Source organism: Macrotis lagotis, chromosome 8 (assembly GCF_037893015.1).
Source record: "Macrotis lagotis isolate mMagLag1 chromosome 8, bilby.v1.9.chrom.fasta, whole genome shotgun sequence".
NCBI classification, from domain to species: Eukaryota; Metazoa; Chordata; class Mammalia; order Peramelemorphia; family Peramelidae; genus Macrotis; species Macrotis lagotis.
In genome coordinates, this window is record NC_133665.1 from 25,493,318 (window position 1) to 25,519,889 (window position 26,572).

Genomic DNA, 26,572 nt, shown 5'->3' on the forward strand with positions numbered 1-26,572 from the left:
TTCAAATTACTAACCGGGTATCTCCATTTGCATGTTGCATATCCAAAATAAAAAAGCCTATATTCCCACTTCATCCCACGTCTTTTTGAAAGCTTTTCAATTTTGTTGATGATAAATCAGCCTCTCTACTTGGTTTATAAACTTAGTTTATCTTTGATTTACTCTCATATCCTGTCAGATCTGTCTTGATAGTGTCTTTATACTTGTCCCTTTTCATAAAGTATTATCATTTTTTTTAAGTAAAGCTAGCTGTTAAAAATTAGGAAAGCTGAACTTAAGGTTGCATCTTGCTGCTTTATAAATATTATTACTCACTGAAGACCCAAGAAAACCCTGATTGGTTCTGTGTATGCCATAATCCCTGGTTTTGATTTTCCCGTAACCTGGGTCATAATGTGCATAAGGGCATGTCTGTTTTTTAAGACTTTTAAAATACTACAGATGTTCTTCTAGAAAATGACATTTATTTCTTGCTAGGAATTACTGTGTCAAGAGAAAGTTGTAATTCCTTGAAACAAAGGCTCTTCTGTTCTTCCCCATGAAGCAGGCCTCAAGGCAGGTTCTCCTGGCTATGGAAAATCTCAGTAAAGAGAAAATTCCTTAATATTCTTTTCACCTTTCTTATATAGTTTATTATAATTTCATAATTTTGTCTTAAAATTGAATGACAGAGGTCTCAAGAGAGTCTGAACATGAGACAATCATGGGATCTTTCTTTACTACCAGCTATCTAAGCATTGTAGAGTTGGGGAAAGAGGTTGGTATATTTTTGTCCTTCATTCTCAAAGAGGACCGTGATATCAGAAGGTGATGCTACAGATAGAGAATGTGTGATTGACATGCAGGTTTCTGAGACAAATGCTGAATATCTGAGTGCAGATGGAAAAAAAAAAGACACAGTGGAACCATATTCATATTCGTGGGCAGGTGAGTAGAGTGGGACAGAGATCTTCTTTCTTAGTGCCAGATGTCTTAAGCCAAGTATCCTACACTGATAATAGTATTCATTCTTCTGTCTTCACTTGGAGCATTTTTAAAGAGGTTTTTGTGGAGAAGGTTGGAAGCCTTGAGCCAGAGTGGCACGAGAAGAGAGATAAAAGCACAGTGCTATACAGTAAAGTGAACATAGTTGGTTTGCTTGTTTTGGGACTTTTCTTTTGGAATGTGGATTTCTTTCAGAATTCTTTATGTAAAGTTGGGTTTGTATAAAACACACGAACCGTCTATACTTTGAAAATATTGGCCTCTTTGGGGGGAGAGGGGGATATTATTTTAAAATTTTTCATGTTATTTGTAATTGTAAAACAGTGGAAGTAATCCGATTGTTGAGTAATGCAAATTGTTAAATAAATTCTAGCACACTAATGCCATGTAATACTATGATACCATTAAGATAAAGAAAGTATGAAGAAGGGGCGGCTAGGCGGCACAGTGGATAAAGCACTGGCCCTTGGAGAGAGGAGTACCTGGGTCCCAATCCGGTGGCAGACACTTTAATGATTACCTAGCTGTGAGGCCTTGGGCAAGCCACTTAACCCCATTTGCCTCACAAAATCCTAAAGGAAAAGTATGAAGGAATCTGAAAGTATTTTTATGGAGCAATGTAGAATTTAAAAAATGAGCACCAGAACATTGAACTTTTCATGATGGTTAACCTTCTCCTCCATACTCCCTCTCTAATGGCACCTTGTATTTACTTTATTTTCCTTTGTATAGGTTTATGTGTGGGTGTTGTTTCCCCCACGGAATGCTCCTTGAGGGTGGGGTGATTTGACTTTGTATCTCTAACACCTTCCACAGAGTGAGCACTTAATGAACGTTTGTGGATTGGAAATGACCTGTGACCATATGGGGGAAAATGTATGGGAATGACTAGTCAAATAAATTTGATAGTACCCGAAGAAATGTTTTAAAGGATGATATTTTATAATGAATAGATAAACAGCATACAGCGATGCTCAAGGTCAAAACGCAAGTTTACTAGATGGTAGTAGGAATTCACTTTGGAACCCTGAGTTTACGTTAGGTAAAGCTAAAGGAGATGCTCCCCAGAAAGACAAATAGAGGAACTATCACCCCTAAGTTTTCTTCACTGAATTCACCTTCCTATGTTACGGTATCACGAGTAAGGGAAAACACTGACTTTTGAGAGTTTCTGCAGCATCCAGTCCTCAGTAAAGTAAGAGTTGAATAAACCATGGCAATTGTAACTAAAAGCTTCTATGGGTGGGCGAATTTAAACTGACAATAAACCTAGCACTGAGCCTAATCCTGACCCTATCCCTAAACCTAAACCAAAACCACATCTTAACTCTAACCCTAACCCTAAGTCTGACTCTAAAGATAACCCAAACCTGATACTAACCCTAACCCTAACCTCAAACCTAACCGTAAAACTAACCCTGACAATAACATCAAGCCTCACCCCAACCCCAAACCTAAATCAACCCTAACCAAAAACCTAACCCTAATAGCAACCCTAAGCTTAAGGCCAAATCAAACCCTAACCCAAACCCTAACCCTTTCCCTATCCCTAACCCTAACCCTCACTCTAACCCTAACCCTAAGCCAAACCTTAAACCTAAACCTCATCCTAGCCCTATCCTCAAATCTAACCCCAACCCTAACCCTAACTAACTGAAACTGAACAGGGAATTTCTAATTCTGGCATCAAAGTTGAGATAACAAGGGTGACTAGACTATACAGCAACAAGCACCTGTGGTATAGTGTACTCTACCTGTGATAGAGTATAAAAGTGGTGAAAGTCTAGAATGGCAATAGGATTCTTTTTACAAATTATCTACAGCTCTGTGTTCTGTAATAGATTATTATGTCTTTGGGATCTACTATATCTATAAATAAAACAAGAGAGATGCAGACTAAGTAAGGGGTGAGTACCCCAAACCTAACCCAAACCCTAACCATAACCCTAAGCCTAACTCAAACCGTAACCCTAACCCTAACCCTAACCCTAACCCTAACCCTAAGCAGACCAAGGACCTACCCCTGACATTCAAACAGACAAGAATCCCAACCCTAACCCTGGGCCTAACCTTAACCCAAACCGTAATGTTATCTAGAATACCTAAGTCTCCATAAATCCTATATCCGGTGCAATCTCTAAAGTGTAAGAAAACCAAAGGAGAAATATTTTATATGTGTGGATATTCCTGGTGTTATCTGGGTATGAAGTTCTATCTGTTTTCTTCTTGTCTCAAACGGCAACCAAAATCACTGAAAACAATTTTTTCGGGGGCATATGTCTGATTTCAAGGAGAATCAACTCCATGAAGTCAAGGGTCGGACTTCAGTACGTTGACAAGAATGGCGTTTGAATGATAAACTGACTAAGCTGGTGGCTATGGGAATAGACAGCAAGTGCTTAATGTAGGAGATTGGATAAAGGTAGAATTAGCAAAACTGAGCAAGAGAAAAGAATTCAAAATGAATAGTTTGGTAATTACCACTTAATAACTACACTGCGTGGCCTTGGCCAAGGCACTTAACCCCACTGTCTTGTAAAAAAAAGTCAAAAAAATTATACTGGTAAATTAGTCTTAAGGGATCTTAATTAAGGTTAGTAGGTTCAATATCCCTTCTCATTTTTTTATGCTTTTTTGAAATTCAGTCTTACTAAAACATGGAGCTACTATGAAGATAATCCTAAGCACAGAGTGTAGAAAATGGAGTCTGCAATTGTAGAATATTTTCATATTCTTGGAAAGAGACAAAAAACTGGAATCAACCAAAAGGAAATCAATCATTTGAAAAAATTCCAAAGCACAATGGGAATATTAAATAATAAATATTTCTCATCTTATTTTTCCTCTGCAAGCCCCTTCCCCCAAATAAAACATATTTGCTTAAAGGGAGTTAATGAAGGAGCTTTCTTATCTTTTCATTGGATCCTAGTGAGAATCTGAATACAGTTATCCATAGAGTTAAACTTAAGTGATTTAATTCCAAGATGAATTTAAAAATAGCAGCGTTTCATTCAGTACTTTTTCATGCAGTGCCTAGATTGTAAACATGAAGACAAATATAACCAGAGTTAATTACAAGGACTTGAGAAGTGAAACATGGAAACAGGAGTGCCTGAGTTTAAATCTGTCTTCAGATACTTAATAATTGCCAAGCTGTGTAGCCTTGGGCAAGCCACTTAATCCCATTGCCTAGCAAAAAACTAAAAGAAAAAAAAAACCATTCTCAATTATGGTTACTTTTTTGCATTTAATCCTTGAAGTATTGCATACTTTATTGATTATGGATCTACAAAGATGGATTAAATATTGGTTCCTTGTTTCCTCTGTGTGCAACAGCTTTGTCAGCAGATAGGTAGATAATTTTAAAAGTTTTATATGGTGCTAAGAAACTCTTAAATGTTTTATGTATCTCATTTATGAGATGTCCAAAATGTCTCATTTGCTATTAAAGTATTGAGTTTACCAGAATTATTATTTTGGTTGCACGCATAACTTTAATTTTTTTATTCAGTTGATTAAATTAATGCTAATTTTTAAAATACAAAGTTTGAATGGTAACTTGTCAGGTGTTGTCTTGAGAATATCACTTTTGATGGGGACAGCATGGTGGTGCAGTGGAAAGAGCTCCGGGCCTGGAGTCAGGAATACCTGAGTTCAAATTCAGCTCACGCACTAAATAATTAGCTAGCTGTGTGTCCTTGAGCGTCACTTAACCTCAATGCCTTGTAAAAAAAAGAACATCATATTTTTGAATCTTGGCTAGTACCTACTCTTCTCTGGGGTCAATTCACATTTGTAAAAGAATATTTAGCATTTATTTTTGACACATTACATGTAAAAACAGCTTTGAACATTTGGTTTAAAAATTTGAATTCCAAATTCTCCCCTATCTTCCCTCTTTGCACATTTATTTCGAAGGCAATCAATCTGATATAGGTTAGACATGTATAGTAATGAAAATCATTTACCCATAGTAGTCATGATATCAAAGAAAATCTAGACAAAATAAATCCAAGAAAAGTAATAAGTGAATACAGAATAGAAAATGAAGAAAGAAAGGAAGGAAGGAAGGAGGTGAGCATAGAAGGAGAGAGGGAGGAAGGAAGGGAGGAAGGGATGATGAAAGGGAGGCAAAGAATGAGGGAGGGAGGAAGGAAGGACACAAGCAGGAAGGAAGAAACAAAAATGGATGGAAGAAGGAAAGAAGAAAAGGAGAAGAAAGAAAATTTAAAAAGATGTGCTTTAATCTGTATTCAGTTTTTTTCTCTTTGGATGGATAATAGTTTTCATCATAAGTAGTTTACTGTTGACTTGAATCTTTATATTGCTGAAAATAGCAATGTCATTCACAGCTGATTATCATAAGATATATCTCTTACTGTTAACAACATTGTTTTCTTCTACTCATTTCCCTTTGCTTCAGCTTATATAATTCTTTTTAAAGGGATTAAAATTTTTCTTAAAAACATATTTATTGGGGCAGCAACGTGGTGCAGTGGATAGGGCACCAGCTCTGGAGTCAGGACAATCTGAGTACAAATCCAGCCTCAGACACTTAATAAGTACCTATCTGTGTGTCCTTGGGGAAGTCACTTAACCCCTTTGCCTTGCAAAAACTGAAAAAAATTTGGCAGAACTTTTCTACGAATTCCTCGGTACCTGGACAGTTTTCCTTGAATGTTCCTTTTTCAGCTAGTTGTATTTGGCTTTCTGAAATTGTTAAATTTTTGAAATTTCTTTATTATTTCACTCTTACAGTTTTAATTTGCATATTTCATATCCTCACATTGATTCGTTACTTCTTTTTTTGTTCGTAGTTGTGTTATTATGAAACTTTATATATTATATTGTAATTATGCTTTTTCTTCTAGTTTTGTTGCATCTTCAATTCATTCATTTGTTATGTGATAGGAATTTCTGTCTTTTTAATGTTAAATTTGTTAATGATTTATCAATTTTATCTGTGTTTTTAAAGAAACAGCTTTAATTAAGTGTACTGCTTATTTCCCCCCCCCCCCGCGCCGAATTTGCCTACAATTCTCCTAATTTCACGTTATTTGCTTATGCTTATTTTGGTCAATTTTTTATTTAATTTTTAATGATTTCTTGCATATTCTGTTCTTTGCCTTTTCTCATTCACTTTTGTTATGGATTTTTGTAGAAATATATTTTCCTTTCTTAAGATTAACAGTATTCCAGATATTTGGTCGTATCCTTTCATCAACATGATCACTTTCTTTCACGTAATAATAACTTGCTTGCACGTAGTTTACTTTGACAGATTCAAATTTTAGGGTTTCATTTTGTTATTAAATTGCCATTTGGGTTACTTTTTTAGTGTAATCCATGAACTAATGAATATTTTATTGTTTTATGGATCTATAAACCATGGATTAATTATTTGTTCCTATTCCTCTGTGTGCAATATCTTTGCGAACAGATACATAGATCATTTTAAAATTTTCATGTGGTGCTAAGAAATTTGTAATCTATCTCATTTCGAAGGTGCCAAAAAGTAAGTTTTCATGTTATAGTATGGAATTTCTCTCAATTATTATTTTGGTTTTAAACATAATTTTAATTTCATTATCACGTTGATTAAATTAATTGAAAATTTTAACTACAAATTTTGAATGATACCTTGTGAAGTATTGTCTTGAGAACAATATTTTTGATAGGGACAACAAGGTTGAGCAGTGGGTATAGTAACTGCCCCGGACTCAGGAATGCCTAAGATTAAATGTGGACTCAGACACTTAATTATTACCTAGCTGTGTGGCCTTGGGCAAGTCACTTAACTACATTCTGTTGCAAAAAAGAGATACAAATATTTTTGCATCTTGGCTAGTACTTACTCTACCTTGGGGTGTCTTCCTTTTTTCAAAAAGAAATTTTCGGCATTTATGTTTTACCAAATGACATGTCAAAACAGCTTTGAACATTCAGTTTTAAAAAATGTGGTTCCAATTTTTCTCCTAACTACCCTCATCGCACCCTCATTTAGAAGGCAATCAGTCTGATATAGGTTAGGCTTGTGTAGCCATTGAAATCATTTACCCATAGTAGTCATGATGTAAAAGAAAACCTAGATTAAATAAATAGAAGAAAAATAATAAGTGAATACAGAAGGAAGGAAGGAAGGAAGGAAGGAAGGAAGGAAGGAAGGAAGGAAGGAGGGAAGCATAGAAGGAGAGAGGGAGGAACAAGGGAGGAAAGCATGAAGAGAGGGAGGAAAGGAGGGAGGCAGTAAGGAAGGAGAGAAGCAGGAAGGAAGGAAGAAACAAAAATTGGATGGAAGAGGGAAAGAAGGAAACGATAAGAAAGAAAATTTCAAAAGATGCGCTTTGGGGAGGCTAGGTGGCACAGTAGATAAAGCATCGGCCCTGGAATAAGGAGTACCTGGGTTCAATTCAGGTATCAGACACTTCATAATTACCTAGCTGTGTGGCCTTTGGCAAGCCACTTAATCCCATTGCCTAGCAAAAACCTAAAAGAAACAAAAACAAAATTTTAATGTGTATTCAATTTTTTCTCTCAGGATGGATAATGTTTTTCATCGTAAGTCCTTTACAGTTGTCTTTTATATTCATATTGCTGAAAGTAGCATAATCATTCACAGCTAATTATCATACAATATTTCTCATACTGTGGCCAATATTGTTTTGTTCTAGTCATTTCCCTTTTCATCACTTCATATGAGACTTTTTAAAAGGATTTCATAGTTTTTAACAAAAAATATTTATTGGGGCAGCTAGGTGTTGCAGTATATAGAGCACCAGCTCTGGGCTCAGGAGTATCTGAGTTGAAAACCAGCATCAGACACTTAATAATTACCTAGCTGTGTGGCCTCGGGCAAGTCACTTAACCATTTTGCCTTGCAGAAAGTTACAGTAATTGGTAGAACGCTTCTCTGAATTCACCAGGACCTGGACATGTTTCAGTGAATGTTCCTTTATTGCTGGATCTATTTTGCTTTCTCAAATTCTGAAATGTATGAAATTTCTTTACTATTTCAGTCTTGCCTTTGTATAATTTGGGTATTTCATGTCCTCACATTCATTCCTCTTATTTCTTTTGTAGTTCATAGTTGTGTTATCCTGAAACAGCCTATCTTGTGTCATAATCATTCTTTTTACTTCGTTTTGTTTTATTTTCAGTTCTTTCATTTCTTATTGGATATGCATTTTTGCATTTTCAGTATTAGATTAGTTAATGTTTTATCAATTGTATCTGTTTTTCTGAAGAAGCAGCCTTAAATATCATTTAATGCTTAGGTTTTCCTCGAATTTACCTACATTTCTCCTAATTTCATGTTACTCGCTGAAGCTCATATGGGTCAATTGATTATTTAATTTTAATGTTTTCTTTCATATTCTGTTCTTTGACTTTTCTCATTCTATTTTCTTCATTTTTTGTAGAAAATTCATTTCCTTTCTTAAGATCACTTTAATAATATTCCAAGTATTTAGTCATATTACATCATCAATATTATCACTTTGTATAATAGAATTACAACTTGCTTCCTGTTAATTGTTCAGTCACCTCCTAATTTATAGACAGTCCTTTCTCAAGTTTTTCACTAACAAAACATGTTCTTATACAATTTTTGATGTACTTAACCTTGGCTCATATTTAAGTAGTGATACAGAGGATTTAGTGCTTTTTTCCTACTAAAATTGCTATTTCAAGAATGGTTGGACGAATTCATGGTTCCACCGATAGTGCATTAGTATACCTAATTCACCATAGCAACAAGAATGCTTGAAAATTAGTCATTCTTTTAAAAATTTGTTCCACTGCCTCTACCCTAAATCCCTAAGTCTCATAACATTATTTTACTCAGTTTTATAAAGTAATCTTGGTTCAATTCTTTACAATGTTGTTATCATGCAAAGTGCTCTATGAATTCTCCTCAATTCACTCTAGATCAATTTATATGTACAAATATTCTCAGATTTCTCTCAAACTGTTTCATTTTTTATAACATACTAATATTCTATTGCATGATGAGCTGATGCTAAGTGAGATGAGCAGGACCAGAAATACACTGTACACCCTAACAGCAACAAGGGGGGCGATGATTAACCTTGATGGACTCGCACATTCCATCAGTGCAACAATAAGGGACAATTTGGGGCTCTCTGCAATGGAGGATCCCATCTGTTTCTAGAGAAACAACTGTGGAGTTTGAACAAAGAACAGGGACTAGTACCTTAAAGTTAGGGGAAAACCCCTGATATCATATGGTCTGATCTTGCTATCTCTTATACTTTATGATTCTTCCTTAAGGATATGATTTCTTTCTCATCACACCCAATTTGCATCAATGTATACCATGGAAACAATGTAAAAGACTGGCAAATTGTCTTCTGTGGGGGGTGGGGGGAGGGAAGCAAGATTAGGGGAAAAATTGTAAAACTCAAAATAAATAAAATACTTTTAAAAATATTCTAATGCGTGCATACATTATACTTTGTACAGCCATTTCTCGATTGATAGGCTTGTTTAAGTTCTTTGTGACAATCTAGGCACATATAAATATGTTTGTGCATGGGGATCTTTTCCCTCTTTCTTTGGTTTCTTTGAGGTATATACAGCATAATCATTTTTTTCCGGAGTATAGTACCAAATTCCTTTTGTTTGTTTGTTTGTTTGTTTGTTTAGATTTTTCAAGGCAACAGGGTTAAGTGGTTTGCCCAAGGCCACATGACTAGGTAATTATTAAGCGTCTGAGGTCGGCTTTGAACCCAGGTACTCCTGCCTCCGGAGCCGGTGCTCTATCCACTGCGCCACCTAGCCGCCCCAACCCAATTGCTTTTCAGAATGATTGCACTATTTTATGGCTCCACCATTATTACTTCTTTCCAGACTTCTCTCTTCCAAAAATAATCATTTCCCAGTTTTATCAACTTTCTCAATCTGAAGAATGTGAGGTAGTCAGGTTGAATTGTTTTAATTGGAGATTTGGAGCATTTATTCATATGTCGTTTTGACAATCTGCCATTTTTACTTTTGAGAATTTCCTACTTTGAACCTTTGACCAATTATTAAAATCCTTGTTTATAAATTTGTTAATAAATATTCAATAAGCACTAGGTATTGAGCCAGGTCCTTGGCTAAACTGTAGGGATAAAAAAAAGAGTCGAAAGACTGTTCCTGCCCTCAAACAGTTCCCGATCTAATGCAGTAGTCTTATGGAGTAGACAAACAGTATGTAACAACAAACAATATGGAATAGGAGATAATTAAGGAAGGAATTCTCTATATATTACTTATACTTTTTGGAAATCAGATCTTTATCAGGGAAATTCGTTGCAAAGATTTTACCAGTTAACTTTCGCTTTGATGACTTCCTCTTCTATTTCCTTCTAAATTTTGCTTTGTTAGGAAATGTTAGAAAAGAAATGTTACTGATTTTTATGTTTTTCTTTGTAAGTTCTACTTTACTCATTCTTTATTGGTTCTGGAAGGTTGATGTTTTTGATGTTTATTTCCTTCCATCTTAAAACTAAATCTGGTATTTCTAAAATGTGTCAGATAATTGCAGAAAAAAATAGGTATCCTAATTTATTCATGAATTTATTTAATTTCAAGGTTTTTAAATTTAGAAGTGAAGAAACAACAAAAAGGATAGCATTTTGATGAACAAAATAGAACAGAAATACAGGAGTATATGTGAAATAACAAAACTTTATTATGGACAGCTGTTTTTTTAAAGGACAATTCAACCTGGGGGGGCAGCTAGATGCCCTGCAGTTAGGAGGACCTGAACTCAAATCTAGCCTCAAACACTGAAGACTTAGATGTGTGATCTTAGGCAAGTCACTTCACCCCATTGCCTTGCCAAAAGAAAAATAGGGTTTTTCCACTGCATGTGTTTGTTTTTAGTTTTATTGATCATGTAGTGTTTATTAACTGGCAAAAACAGTGCTAAGAAAGGCAAAAGCATGGTCCCTGTTCTCTATTTCACCCTACATATTTATTTTATAATTTTTATAAATTTCCTTCTATGAGGCAGGGGACGGGGACAGTTCTTTTTTGGTGCTATGTATCCTTTTGGTAATCTGACGAAGTTTATATTTTCTTCAGAACGGTCTTAAATGCATCTACTAAAATAAGATAGTAAAGAAAACCAGAATATTGAGTCCTATATTCTTATCTAAGTTTATGGACACCCCCCTGAAATCTAACAGGCACTAGGCCTCCAGGTTTTAGCATAAATGTTATGTATTTTTCCAAGGTTTTTTTTTTCAATTACATATAAAATTATGTGCTTTTGGGTGGGTTTTTTGCAATTATATTGTTTTTTTCTTTTGTTTTTTTTTGACAAGGCAACGGGGTTCAGTGACTAGACCAAGGTCACACAGCTAGTTAATTATCAAGTGTCTGAGGTAAAATTTGAACTCAAGTTGCCCTGACTCCAGGGCTGATGCTCTAAGCACTGGGCCACCTACCTACCCTTATATTGTTTTTGGTAATGAATTGTTCAGTCAATATTAAGTATGCTTTTAAGGCTGTTTAAACATTTCCCAATTTAATTTTGATTTTTCTTTACTTCTGAGACACAGATCCATCCTTCTTTTCCCACAATGAAAACACACACACAAACACACACACAAACACACACACACACACACACACACACACACACACACACACACAAACAGACACACAGACAAAGACATACATAAATGAGTGAAAAAGTTTGTGAAGGGTGGAGGAGGGGTGTAAAGTGTCTTCCATGTTTAGACTTTGAATAGCTAGGATATTGGTCAGCTAATTACCGGAAAATAGAAACTCAGGAGTGGAATTCTTCGTCAGGTTAGTGGTGGAGGGGGGTGCACGTGGAGGAATCCTGATTTTTAGATGAGAGCAGGCCATGCAAGTGCAACACTTAGTGATTTATTGGACTCTGGCATATCCTCCTCTTGTTTGTCAGGTTTCACAGGGCTTCCAGTGTTGTAAAACCGATCTTGCTCTCTTGTAAGAAATCCCAAAGCCCTCCCAGGATGCAGCACCCTCTCCGTTCCCCAGCAGATTGCCTAGGCCTGGGCAGTGAGAACTGTCCCCCTCGCTTCTCCCTTTCACCCTTAAGGGGAGACCTGGTCTGCCACCAAGCTTGCCACGCTGGGGACGGCTGGGAGCCGCAGTGGAGGAAGACTGCGGGGGCTACGCTTGGCTCCCCGGGCTCAGCCACTTTTCCTCCTCTACCCCAACTAAGGTGTGGAGCCTCGGGCTGCCATCGGCCACCTTTTGGGGGGGGGGTCAGGTTCTGGGTAATGAGTGGTCAAGAATTCTGTGTTGCCCCTTTCTCCGCCTTCGGTGGGCCTCCCTGCCCAAGCTTCCAAAGGCTGCTTTTCCCCCTTGGGGGCGGGAAGTGGGGAGGGAGCGAAGGGGAAGAAGAGCTTTTGTGGGAGAGCTTTGGGGCTTGTTTATAATCACTCGGTTCCGAAGCAGGTGGAGGGACGGGGGCTGGGGGGCTTGGGGGGGGGGGCTGCCGCCCGCGGCGGGGTTCCCAGCCAGCGCCTGCCTGCCTCGCGCCCACCCCAGAGTGCTGCATTTTACCTGGGGGTGAAGGTCATGTTCTGCCATTCACAATATTTTTTTCCCACTTAAAAAAAAAAAACTCACCACCTTATTTTTAGTTAACCAGCATTTATTGTGTCTTCCTCTGCCACCGAGGAAGAACAAGGAACCAAACGTCTGCGCCAGGGCCACGTCCAAGGACATTTGCCATGATGATGATAATAAAAGGATCCTGCTGAGGCGCAGTGGCTGGAGGGCTGGCTGCACTTGGGGGTCGGAAGGCACTCCGGTTCAGGTGCGGACGAAGGGAGGCTTCTCCCGGCCTCGGTTGTTCTCCGTCCCTAAGGTGGGAACGAGGACGGCCGTCTCCGGGCTGGCGCGGCGGCAGAGGGTGAGCGCAAGTCGGGCCTTCCGGGGCTCCGAGAAAAGCTACTTCCTAGCGGCCCTCGCCTGCGGAGGCAGCAACTCACCAATGGTGCGCCGGCTGACGGCGGCTCTTCATTCCCGAACCAACCAGGGCTAAGGACACAGCGCGCGCGCTCGCCGGCCGCGAGCGGCCACGCCCCCCGAGGGCCGCTGGAGCCGTGGGCGCGCGCGCGGGCTCCTTCTCGGCCGCGGCGCCGGGGCCCTTCCGGCCTCTCTCCGGCCGGGGCTTGCAGCCGGAGGCCTGGGGGTCGGGGTGGGGGAGACCCCAGAAATGAGGAGCAGGAGCACCTCGGCAGTCCGTCTGGACGGCTACGCCCGGCTGGTCCAACGGACCATTCTGTGTTATCAGGTGGGTGCCCACGCCCGCGGGGGCTCAGCCGGCTCCGCTCTCGGGCTCGGAGAAGGGGCCGGGGCGCGGGCAGGGACCCGGCGCCCGGGAGAGCCCCTCAGGGCCTGGGGGGGGGGAAGCTTGGGCGGGCCCCAGCCCTCCCGGAAGTGGGTGCGCGGCCCCGGGGCCGGGGGCCTGTTTGGAGACGGGCAGCTTGGCCTGAGCGGCTCCTGGGGGGCCGCCGTGGGGGTGAGCCGGGGCAGCCCCATAGGTAAGGGTTCTGCCTGCCCCTCCCCTTCCCTGCTCTTCTTCTTCTCCTTCCTCCTCTCCCTCCCTCTCGCCCTCACTCTTTCTTTCCCTTCCTCCTCCCCAACCTCTCCCTCCCCCTTTCTAATGCCCTTTTTTAGTTTTTTTTGCAAGGCAAACGGGGTTAAGTGGCTTGCCCAAAGCCAGAACAGCTGTCTAATGCCCTTTCTTCTCACTTTGCCTGCCTTCTTCTGGGTTTCTCTATTCCTTTCTTCTCCCCTTTTTTCTCTCCCCTCTTCTCTCTTTCCCCAAAACCTCCCTTCCCTCTCCTTTGTGTCTACATTATACACACACACATTTTATTTATTAACTTTATACTCTATATGTCTATATAGACACACATACACACATCCCCCATTACCCCATCACCTCCTTGGAAGCAAATATCGTTTCATTCTTTGTACTTGTATTCCCAGCTCCTACACAATAAGTAGGTAGTCCACAATTCTTTTGGACTGGTGGGTACTTGTTGATTGATCAATAAGTTTGTGATCATAGGAGTCACCCCAGAGGTACTAAAACACACACACTGATTAGTTCATTACTACTTGCCAGGCAACTATGCTAAGCACTAAGGGTACACTGAAAGAGCAAACTAGTTGCCAGCCAACATTTCTAAAAGGAATAATATAGGAGACAGTATGAAAATCACTTGAGTATATAAGTAGTTCTATACTATTTCCATTTAAATGTTACTTTTCCAAGGGAAAACACAATACTCTAGAACCGTGTGCCTCTTATCATCATAGTTGTTATTGTGGGGGTCCCCAAGGAAAGGAAAGGACTCAACAGGATGAGTCACTAGTATGAACTACAAGCCAAAACTTCTAAGGCAACTTTTAGCCCACATTCATCAGATTTTCCAGGATTAGGGATGTGATGGTCCCCACTGTACTTTGTACTAGCACAACAGCAGATGACATATACTGAATTCTCTTCTAAGCATATGGTGCATGTTAGGGGTGTATATAGATAGATAGATAGATAGATAGATAGATATGATATATAGATATATATATATATGTATAATACATTAGATAATCGATGAACATCTAGAGAACAGTCATTAAAATGATGTGGGAATCTCATCTTATCTGAAAAGTGTCAGTTGAAGAGGCTAAGACTATTTAGCTTGGAGAAAGGAAGAGCATGAATTTGGTGTTCAAATGTTTGAAACTGTCTTGTAAAATTGGGATGAAACCCTTTTCTTGGCTCTACATCAGAACTGGGAGCAGTAACTTAAAGTCTAAAGATGATAGATATTTTGGCTTAACTAAAGGAAAATTTCTCAATCATTTACAAGATAATTGGTATATTGTAGTCTTCTTGTTTTATACAAAAGCCACTGGCTTCTAGTAGCATCTTGTTTATAGACCTTATTTGTCTTACAGGCAACTATTGTACTTTGTCTGTATATAAGATGCCCTGATGTCCCACATTTGAGAATAAACTGAATTGCAGTTTAATAAAGTATTACTCTGTTCCTCCCTTTTTCTAGAGTCCAGTACCAGGACTACTTTCAGCCAGCCATGAACAAAAATATGCTTGGGTTAGAGAAAACATCTGCAGCATCCTGGCAGTGTGGGGCCTGGGAATGGCATATCGGAAGAATGCAGATCGAGATGAAGATAAGGCAAAGGCATAGGAATTAGAACAGGTAATGATTGGTGGTAGTTAGATTACTGTGAGTCTAGAATTTAGATTTGGGATAAAAATTTATGTTAGCTCCATCATTGATTTTTACTCTGAAAATCTTCAACGAATTCATCATTCTACTCTGACCATTTTTCTCTGTTCTCTACTGTACTTCTCCTTTGACCAGTGCTTAGGGAGTTCAATCCTTCTTGTTTTATTCTTTTGGAGATTCTCTTTCCCAGTGTATATAAAACTTCAAATAGAATGTGCAAAACAATCTTCTAGATATCTTCCTAATAAAGACTTTTCTTAAATGCCAGAACTTACTTTTAGACAAGCTTTGCAAAGAATTATGGGAAAAATAAACTCCTGAGAATTAGAGGAAACGTAAGAGTAATTTTAAGTAACCTTGAACGGATCCCAGAAGTCATCTGCTACAATTTGTATCTGACCTGGGATCCCCTCCCTAATATCCAGTGGTCTTCCATTCCATTTGAAGGCTTCCATTGATAGGGAGAGAGCCCATGGCCTCCTGGGAGAATTCTGTGTTCTTATGGAAAGTTCTAATTCTCTTAGGTAATCAAAATATCTTTTTCCATTATCTACTTGCCTTTCTACTTGCTACTAGCTCCATATTTTCCATCTCTCATATTTCCAAACCTCTGAATACTACTGGAGTAAATCACACAATCATAACAACAAGGTCCACAAACAAATACATATTATCTAATTTCAGATGGGCCCTCACTGCATTTATTTTTCTCTGATCAAATACGCATTCCTTTTATTTATAGTTCTCAACTTTTTTTTCTCAGTTCTTTCTACCACCTCCCATGTCCCCATCACCTCCTATTTCACAGAGGAAGTTCTAATTCTTTTCTTATTTCACAACTCAGAAACAGTTTTCATCTTCATTTGACCACCCCTTCTTTGCTACTACCACTTAAAAAAGAGGTAAAACTTGTCAAGATCACTTCCTCTACTTCTATCCTTGTTTCTACCCCTTTTTGTGTTTTCCTGTAGCTTGCCCTATCATGCATTCAAACCCTGTTGAGCACCTCCTCCTCCTCCTGAACACTCACTTCTTTGACATTCTTCTGATTTTCCCCCTTACTATCTATTTAATGGGATTATCATCAATTGCCTGAAATTTTATTCTTCTAAGACTGCCCAGGTCAGTCTCTTCTTGTGAAATAGTCTCCCTTGATGTTCTCTTCATCTCACATAGGTTTTGGTATTATCTATATGAAGGTAAATTTCAGTTGTCCTTCCCAAGTCCCATTTTCTTTTCTCAGCTACAGTTTCAAATTACTAACTGGGTATCTCCATTTGCATGTTGCATATCCAAAATAAAAAAGCCTATATTCCCACTTCATCCCACGTCTTTTTGAAAGCTTTTCAATTTTGTTGATGATAAATCAGCCTCTCTACTTGGTTTATAAACTTAGTTTATCTTTGATTTACTCTCATATCCTGTCAGATCTGTCTTGATAGTATCTTTATACTTGTCCCTTTTCATAAAGTATTATCATTTTTTTTAAGTAAAGCTAGCTGTTAAAAATTAGGAAAGCTGAACTTAAGGTTGCATCTTGCTGCTTTATAAATATTATTACTCACTGAAGACCCAAGAAAACCCTGATTGGTTCTGTGTATGCCATAATCCCTGGTTTTGATTTTCCTGTAACCTGGGTCATAATGTGCATAAGGGCATGTCTGTTTTTTAAGACTTTTAAAATACTACAGATGTTCTTCTAGAAAATGACATTTATTTCTTGCTAGGAATTACTGTATCAAGAGAAAGTTGTAATTCCTTGAAACAAAGGCTCTTCTGTTCTTCCCCATGAAGCAAGCCTCAAGGCAGGTTCTCTTGGCTATGGAAAATCTCAGTAAAGAGAAAATTCCTTAATATTCTTTTCACCTTTCTTATATAGTTTATTATAATTTCATAATTTTGTCTTAAAATTGAATGACAGAGATCTCAAGAGAGTCTGAACATGAGACAATCATGGGATCTTTCTTTACTACCAGCTATCTAAGCATTGTAGAGTTGGGGAAAGAGGTTGGTATATTTTTGTCCTTCATTCTCAAAGAGGACCATGATATCAGAAGGTGATGCTACAGATAGAGAATGTGTGATTGACACGCAGGTTTCTGAGACAAATGCTGAATATCTGAGTGCAGATGGAAAAAAAAAAGACACAGTGGAACCATATTCATATTCGTGGGCAGGTGAGTAGAGTGGGACAGAGATCTTCTTTCTTAGTGCCAGATGTCTTAAGCCAAGTATCCTACACTGATAATAGTATTCATTCTTCTGTCTTCACTTGGAGCATTTTTAAAGAGGTTTTTGTGGGGAAGGTTGGAAGCCTTGAGCCAGAGTGGCATGAGAAGAGAGATAAAAGCACAGTGCTATACAGTAAAGTGAACATAGTTGGTTTGCTTGTTTTGGGACTTTTCTTTTGGAATGTGGATTTCTTTCAGAATTCTTTATGTAAAGTTGGGTTTGTATAAAACACGAACCGTCTATACTTTGAAAATATTGGCCTCTTTGGGGGGAGAGGGGGATATTATTTTAAAATTTTTCATGTTATTTGTAATTGTAAAACAGTGGAAGTAATCCGATTGTTGAGTAATGCAAATTGTTAAATAAATTCTAGCACACTAATGCCATGTAATACTATGATACCATTAAGATAAAGAAAGTATGAAGAAGGGGCGGCTAGGCGGCACAGTGGATAAAGCACTGGCCCTTGGAGTCAGGAGTACCTGGGTCCCAATCCGGTCGCAGACACTTTAATGATTACCTAGCTGTGAGGCCTTGGGCAAGCCACTTAACCCCATTTGCCTCACAAAATCCTAAAGGAAAAGTATGAAGGAATCTGAAAGTATTTTTATGAAGCAATGTAGAATTTAAAAAATGAGCACCAGAACATTTAACTTTTCATGATGGTTAACCTTCTCCTCCATACTCCCTCTCTAATGGTACCTTGTATTTACTTTATTTTCCTTTGTATAGGTTTATGTGTGGGTGTTGTTTCCCCCACGGAATGCTCCTTGAGGGTGGGGTGATTTGACTTTGTATCTCTAACACCTTCCACAGAGTGAGCACTTAATGAACGTTTGTGGATTGGAAATGACCTGTGACCATATGGGGGAAAATGTATGGGAATGACTAGTCAAATAAATTTGATAGTACCCGAAGAAATGTTTGAAAGGATGATATTTTATAATGAATAAAACAAGTAGATGATATGATTTGACATATTTAATAAATGTTGATTGATTAATATGATCCTATTTCTGATTTTTTTCAGAATGTAGTGAAACTGATACGGGGTCTTCTTCAATGTATGATGAGACAGGTAATTGGAAAACATTTGTTTTTATAAGCTATTTCATCTGAAATTTCATATTGTTATCACTGGAAGCTGAAACTTCTTGAGACGCTTTGAATGTTTCTTGGGACCTTCATGAGGCTTTTCTTAATAGTTTGTTATACAAAAGTGAAAAGAGGTTTTTGTTGAAAAACCGTTTCCAAAGGTCAAATTATATCTAGGGTGAAACATTTCATTAATAAGTTGTTTTAGCATTACAAAAGAGAAAGTATGTTTTACTCTGGCACCTTATAAACATGCTATTTCTAAAACAACTAAAACAACGTCACTTGTGACTCTTTATTGAAATAATTTCCTTTAGCTTGAAATAACATTTTTATTGTTGTTGATTTAACTCAAGCCTTTGGTATATTACTTCTACCCTGTTTATGGTATAGTCTCAATAATAAACTTTAATCTTTGATAGATAATACTTATGAGTAACTGCTTCACATAGAGGAGGTGTTTCAACTAATAAACATTTTTCAGTGTATCAGCAAATGTAATTTTCATTCATTCAGCAAATATTTTTTAAGTATAAGATAATCTGGCATATTGGGTAGAAAATTAGAAAGAACTGGGTCAAGTCCTACTGTTTTGCACATTCTAACTATGTGACCATGAACAAATTAATTTTTCAATGTCCTCAAAAGTCCCTAGTTTGAATCAGAGTTTTCATGTCAAAAAATTCTCCGAAATCACAAGTCTGGACCTGCCCTCCCCCACCTCCCATTCCCCATGACGTCCACAAAAGACACTAGGATAAGCACTGAAAAGAACATCTGACTCCATTCCTGCCCCCCCCCCCCCAAACTTAACATTTAGGTATAAAAAATATTGTTGATTAGACTCCTTTCACTTATGGGTTTAGCACAAGAAGCCAAAATATTTTGGACATTATTCCCAGAAAAATAGAATATTCAATCAGAGGCAACTATATTCTAATAGATAGAAAACTGAGTGTATAGTGAAGAACCGCTAGCTTCAGTTCCTCCTCTGTTATTTTTGTTGTTGTGGGAAATTGGGCATGTAATTTTTAACCTTGATCTATACCTTAAAGAACCCACTTGCATTTTTAATTATTAAAAATAGCCAATGTTCTCTATCCATGCTAATGAAATCTTTCCCGTTTTCTTATAAGTACTCAATTAGTGTTTGTTTAGTCAATATCTGGATTTGGTGATATACTTGAGAAATTCTTAACAGTGACCCAGAATAATAGCTGTGGTATGTTTCTCCTTCTGGGACAATTAGTTGGCAGTAAGAAAGATTCATCTTCCTGAGTTAAAATCTGACCTTAGAACTAACTTATTAGATGGGTGATTGATTCTGGGCAAGTTACTTAATCCTGTTCTCCTCAGTTCTTCATCTGTAAAATGAGCTGAAGAAAAAAAATGACAAACCAAGAAAATGACAAATGGGATCACAAAGAGTGGGACACAACTGAAATAACAATAGTTCTTCCTTCCATGAAGTAATTCATTCATAACTGTTTGCTCTTAAGTGTCAAATGCCCTACCTTTTGGTCCCCAGAACACATTAAATAGAGGTTATTAAATAAAGTGTCAATTCAATGCTTCTAACTGTTTTTTGGAGAGCGATTCACTTTTTACTATACTTTATCTTTCTTAGGTGGAAAAAGTTGAGAAGTTTAAGAACTCTCAGAGCACCAAGGACAGCTTGCATGCCAAGTACAATCCTGCCACCTGTGGCACGGTGCTTGGTGATGACCAATGGGGACATTTACAAGTTGATGCTACTTCCTTGTTTTTGTTGTTTCTAGCACAGATGACTGCCTCAGGTAAGTAAAGCTTATAGAATTAAACATTCTGCAGGAAAGAACAAGTAATAAGTTAACTAAATTGGGACTTTTGTTGAATCGGAGAAGCACAAAATCTGAAGAATCAGAAGAGAACGTCCTATACGATTCAGAAATTTCTTCCACAGTATGCCTGACATCACCTAGTTTGAGAGAATTTCTGGTGACCTTTTATTGTTGTTCAGTCATTTTCCAGGCAGAGATACTAGAGTAGTTTGCCATTTTCTTCTCCAGCTCATTTTATAGATGAGGAAACTGAGGCAAGCAGAGTTAAGTGACTTGCTCAGAATCACCCAACTAGTAAGCGTCTAAGACCAGATTTGAACTCAAGAAGATGAGTCTTTCTGACTCCAGACCAGGTGCTCTGTTCACTCAGCTACCTAGCTGTCTGTCCTCTGATGACCTAGAAGAATCACTGATTTGCAATCTGTTCTATTTCCAAGCATTGCCCATGTTAAACTGCTACCTTTGGGTTTTATTTTACCTAATGGAAAAAAACACAGAATAAATCCCTATTTTATCACCTCACTTCCTACGTTCTTCAACAATTTCTAATATGTTATGGTTCCTAGACTCCTATCTTTACTGCACACAGAATTGCCACGTCAAAGATAGATTAAATACAATCTGAAGGTTGATTTAGATAATGTACTAAAGATACTCTTAGAGATTGGTTGAATACATTCTAAGGCTGAGTTGGATTCCTTTTTATATCCCCAGTCCATCCTTAGTAGAAAGAGTTCTGGATTTAGAGTCAGAGAAACTGGATTTAAACTCAGTCCTGTCTGGTTTGACCATGGGAACATATTCCAGCCTCTCATCATCCTCGTGTGTAAATGAGGAGGCTGGATAGTGACCTGTAACCTACAAACCTTCCAGTTCCAAATCTCTTATGTATTACAATCTCTTAGACCTTGAAGCTTCTTTATAAAGATTTCCAGGATTAGGATATTTAGTTCTCAGGTACCACATTTCATTTTTTGGACAGCCCGGGCTTTTAAAATTGTTTCTTTATAGAGAGCTTCAATCTGCTTCTTTTCTATCTCTACCTTTTTCTGTCCGCTGAAGCCAGGCAAATGAAACATAACCCTTTCTGATCCCAGACCTTCAGATATTCAAAGACAGTAGTATCACATTGCCCCCTTAATTATCTGCCTCAGGCAAGGTAAATATGCCTGGTTCCTTTAAGTTTTCCTGGAAAAAAAAATCTTTGTTTTCTCACCATTCTTTTTTCCACATGGGCTTCATCTTGCCAAATGCTTTCTAAAAATGTAGTTCTTACAGCTCAACACCAGAAGAGACTAAAAAGCAGCTTTCACTCCTTTGTTCTAGAAACAGTCTTCTGTCTGAGATTTCATGAGGGTGTTTGTGTGTTTTTAATCCACCATATCCTCACTATAATATTATAAGATCAAATTTGAGGTCCATTAAAATCAAGGGTCTTTTTCACATCAATTGTGTCAAACTTTACTTGACTTTACTTGGAAGAACGATTTTTATTTATTATACATAGTAGAAATAATTTGACTAAGTTTGGTTCATTTTTAACCTGTATTCCGTTTTCTATATTCTCTGATTTGTCAGAGATATTTTTAAAAATATGGTATCCAGAACTGACCATGATTTCTTAAATAAAAATCAAGGAATAAGGATTCCAGACACTGCCAGACCTTCAGGGGACAAACACAAAGATCGAAACAACCTGTACTCTCAGAGAACTTAATTTGATTTAAAAAAAATTTTGCTTCCAATTAAAAAAATATTTTATAAACATTGATTATTGTTTCCCGTCATTAACTCTTGCCTCAATTGAATAATAAATTACTATTTTTAAAACAAACTTCATAGTCTAGCAAATCAACTTCACACATCGGACATGTTAAAAAAAATCTATTGTTCTAAATTTTAAGTACATTAAGTCACTGGCAGCAGGCAGAAAGCAAATTTCATCTTTAGTCCTCTAGGCTTATGGTTTCACATTTCATTAAAGAGAATTCAAAGTCATTTTTTCTTTAGGATGTTGATGTCATTGTTTAAATAGAGTTCTCCTAATTCTATTCACTTCATCTTGCCTTAGTTCACAGTTTCCTCTAAAACCGTCCATGTCATCATATCTTACTGTATAACGATACTCTATTACATTCATATATTATATTTTGTGTACCTCTTTTCCCAGTAGCATTCCCTTAGTTTCTAGTTTTTGACTGCTGTAAAAAGAGCTACAGTACATGTATTGTGCATTTGGGTCCTTTTCCTGTTTCATCCTTTTGAGATATCTCTAGTAGTGGTAACTAGGTGAAAGGGTATGTACAATTCGGTAATTTGCTAGCTATAGTTCCAAATTACTTTCTAGAACGGCTGGACCATTTCATAGGTTCTGCAGACAGTGAATCAACGTGCCATTTACCCAAGCCTTTTCAACATTTGTCATTTCCTCTTTTGTCATCTTTAGTAGTCTGATAGTTTTGAGGTGAAACCTAAGGGTTCCTTAATTTGCATTTTCCTACATTTTAGGAATTTGGAAACTTTTTTGCTTTTTGCTAGACAATGGGGTTAAGTGACTTGCCCAAAGCCACACAGCTAGACAATTATTAAGTGTCTGAGGCTGGATTTGAATTCGGGTACTCCCGACTCCAGGGCCAGTGCTCTATCCACTATGTAACCTAGCCACCCCATAATTTGTAACATTTTTATATAGTTATTGATAATTTAGATTTCTTTTGCTGAAAGCTGCCTGTTTATGTCCTTTGACCATTTATCTCTTGGGAAATGAGAGCAAGGGAAACCAATTCAAAGATCAAGAGACTCCCACTCCAGATCATCACCAATAGTCCTGTTTTCTACCAATCAGGCCATGGGGTAGAAGGGTTCTGGAAAAGGCAAATGAGAAGGATGCTTTTGCACAACACTCCCTTTACTATAATAAACACAATCGTGCAAGTCATGTCATCATACATGTGATGATGTGATCATCTTTGATTATGAAGGACAAACATCATCATCATCTAATGGAGCCTTCCAGATCTAAGTGCCATAAATGGTAGTTTCTGTTTTCCATCTGTTCTTCTGTCCCATCCTTAAACTTATTTTTTTATTCTTTCTGTGATTTGCAGTCATTACATTCCTCTCGGTTCTCCCAATGCGTCACTTCTATTCTGGGTTTACCTCCCCCTATTTGTGGTCTACATCTTGTAGTTGATCCTCCACCCTTCAGCCCCTACCCCTTCATCTTTTTTTTTTAATTAATTGTCAACCCTGGGCCACCATCACCTTCTGTGTTCTCTGTTCCTACTTATGAGCATAGCTGATGGCATCACAAAACTGTATCTGCAAATTCACATTTCAATTGGATTCCCCCTGCTAAATGGCAATCCTATGATTTTTCTTAGATTGACTCCATACAGCAGTTCTGAAGCTTTTTTTTTATTGCTCCCTGTACTTATCTAGAAAACTAAAACTACCCTTCCTCTTTTTTCTTCACATTTCGTTCTTCTCTCAATACTCTTATGTTGCTGATAAAGTAGCCTGACACCTCTTCTTATCTCTTGCTTTCAGAATTTTTATCATCCTTTTAGGCTTCACTCAGGTGTTGCTTCTTCTATGAAGCCTTCCCTCGTGCTATCACTTGTTAATATCGTATACTCAAATTTCCTTGCATTATTTTATACATTTATCTGTGTATCTGCTTACATGTTTTCGGCCCCCTCGGGGAAATAAAAGGTTCTTGAGATGAGGAACATTTTGTCATTTTTCTCTCTGTATCCCTGGCAGTTAGCATCTTGTACATGTTAAACCTTTGGTACATGTGGGCTCAGTTGAATTAAAGCTGTCAGATATCTTTCTTTTCATACTGCCATCATTATTTATTTTCTTTCATTAGGCTTACGCATTATTTTTACCCCCGATGAGGTGGCCTTCATACAGAATCTTGTTTTCTACATTGAGGCAGCATACAAAGTTGCGGTAAGTATATATAACTTGGTGGTCTTTTCACTTATCCCAGTAGTAGGAACAAATTTAACTTGTTATTAAAGCATAAATTAGATAATTGTGTTTTGCCTCAAGAAGAAAATTTCTAATCTATTTTTTACATATAATCTCTATATATGTATAGAAAAATAGGAAGAAAAGTGCTCTCTGCTCTGTATAAATTTCATAGGCTCATAAAAATCGGAGCTAATATGTCCACTAAAGACATTGAGCGCAACTCTCCCATCCCCCCTTCTATTATGTGCTCAATCACCATCATACAGTGTTAAAATATAAAAAGTGAGAATGAAGAAAAAGAACTAAAGAATTCTCTATGAAATTGTGAACTTCTAATACATCATTTTTAAGAAGTTATATTGAATTTAGTAAGACAACAAAATTGTGTTATCTTCTGTATTCTTTTTTTGTATTCTTCATACTTTTGAATGTTGCATTAATGTTGTTTTCTTTTTTAAATTAATCACTAACTCTGTATCTTCCAAAGATTTCATAATGTTGAAGCCTTTTGTATGTCTCAGGGAGAGGCAGTCCTTTCAAATTTGGACAGAATTCACCATCTTTATCATTTATTCCTGTGTATGGTAAGGTGGGGGCAAAACTATTAATTTCCCTGGAATTCTATCTGACCCATCTTGTATCTGTTTTCTGTGTGTGTGTGTGTGTGTGTGTGTGTGTGTGTGTGTGTGTGTGTGTGTATTCTGGCTTCCCCTTGGAATTCCCAGGCGAAGATTTGTGTTATTCCTTCCTGTCTTTCTCCCTCTCTTTACAGATAAGGAAAGTGGTCCCTATGAGGGACTTCATGATGATGAACTGCGGTTATTCCTGTATAGAAAAATGACACTGGTAATACTCATATGAACCTTCTCGATCAACAGATGAAGTACAGGAGAAATGAATTCGAAGATAAAATATGGTGGGAAAATGGAGTCAATAGAAAAAGGGAAATGTAATGGGAGAAACAAAAAGGAGAGGGGGAATAGGCTGAGATATTTCATATGATGAGATTTTTCTTTATTACAATGAGCTATTGCAATGATATGGAAAGGGAGGAATATTGGGAGCCAGGGTCTCTGAGCTGTTTGACACAGGTGCGGCAAGAAGACTCAAGGCATTTACACTGCCTGATGGAACAACATATCCTCCTCCTCCTCCTCCTCCTCCTCCTCCTCCTCCTCCTCCTCCTCCTATCTTATTGTCTCATCTTGTGGGGGATGTGAGAGATGGAGGACAGGATGGACCATGGGGGAAGAGTGGTCAGACATAACATTTTCTTGCAAGGGTCTGGGATTGGAAGGCCTGTCTGGGACCATAGGGCCAGGTGGATGGTGGGCCTAAGGGGTGGTATGGGGGCTCAGGGCCTCTTGGCCCCTGGACCAGGGATCTGTCTGCTGCGCCACTCAGCTACCCTACAGCAGAGTCAGAGTGAAAGGAAAGAGAAAAGATAGTACATGGTAGTGGAGAAATATGAAAGGAGGGAGATGCGATCAGCAATGGCAATGGTGGAAAAATATGGAAGTAACTTTTGTGATGGACTTATCATAAAGAATGTGATCTACCCGTGACAGAGTTGTTGGTGTTGGAACGAAGACTGAAGCACATTTATTATTATTATTATTATTATTATTATTATTATTGTTGTTGTTATTGTTTTTATTATTATTATTATTATTATTTGGGGGCGGGTGCAGGGCAAATGGGGCTGGGTGGCCTGCCTGGAGCAACATAGCAGGGTGATCGTTGGGTGTCTGAGGCTGGATTTGGACCTGGGTGCTCCTGGCTCAAGGGCCAATGCTCTGTCTGCCACCCAGCCACCCCTACTATTATTACTATTTTATTTTATTTTGGGGTCTTTTTTTCCCTTTTATTTTTGTGTTTTTTTTTCAGGTCAGTGGGGTTGGGGTGGCTTGCATGTCACACGGCTGGGTGATTGGTGGATGTATGGGGCCAGATATGAGCTCAGGTGCTCCTGGCTCCAGGGCTGGTTCTCCGTCCATTGCACCACCTGGCCATACCTACAATTATTACTATTATTTTTTTAATTTTAATTTTTTCTCTCCCCTTTATTGCTCAAGCAAGTCTATATTTTTTGAGGGAGGGGGTATTTTGTTTACTCTTAAACTAGAATATTTTATTAACATATAAAAAAATTATTTGTACAAAATGAGAATAAATATTAAATATTTT

At 38.0% G+C, this 26,572-nt stretch overlaps 1 protein-coding gene across 6 annotated transcripts in view; it reads left to right on the forward strand.

Annotated features, from left to right (window-relative positions):
- LOC141495339 (phosphorylase b kinase regulatory subunit alpha, liver isoform-like) overlaps nucleotides 1-25,611 on the forward strand; it is a 28,739-nt gene extending 3,128 nt beyond the window's left edge. Inside the window, exons 1-7 of one of the 6 annotated variants that reach the window (XM_074196540.1) lie at nucleotides 13,072-13,285; nucleotides 15,069-15,227; nucleotides 17,296-17,434; nucleotides 18,520-18,567; nucleotides 20,212-20,380; nucleotides 24,279-24,361; nucleotides 24,907-25,611. In XM_074196540.1, coding sequence (XP_074052641.1) covers nucleotides 17,387-17,434; nucleotides 18,520-18,567; nucleotides 20,212-20,380; nucleotides 24,279-24,361; nucleotides 24,907-24,993 — 435 coding nt within the window. In that variant the 5' untranslated portion in view covers nucleotides 13,072-13,285; nucleotides 15,069-15,227; nucleotides 17,296-17,386 and the 3' untranslated portion in view covers nucleotides 24,994-25,611. Of the gene's footprint in view, nucleotides 1-13,071; nucleotides 13,286-13,415; nucleotides 13,536-15,068; nucleotides 15,228-17,295; nucleotides 17,435-18,519; nucleotides 18,568-20,211; nucleotides 20,381-24,278; nucleotides 24,362-24,872 lie in introns of those variants that run through there. The other 5 variants (XM_074196541.1, XM_074196543.1, XM_074196544.1 and 2 more) reach the window with 5 other exon arrangements.
- The last annotated feature ends 961 nt before the right edge of the window (nucleotides 25,612-26,572 follow it).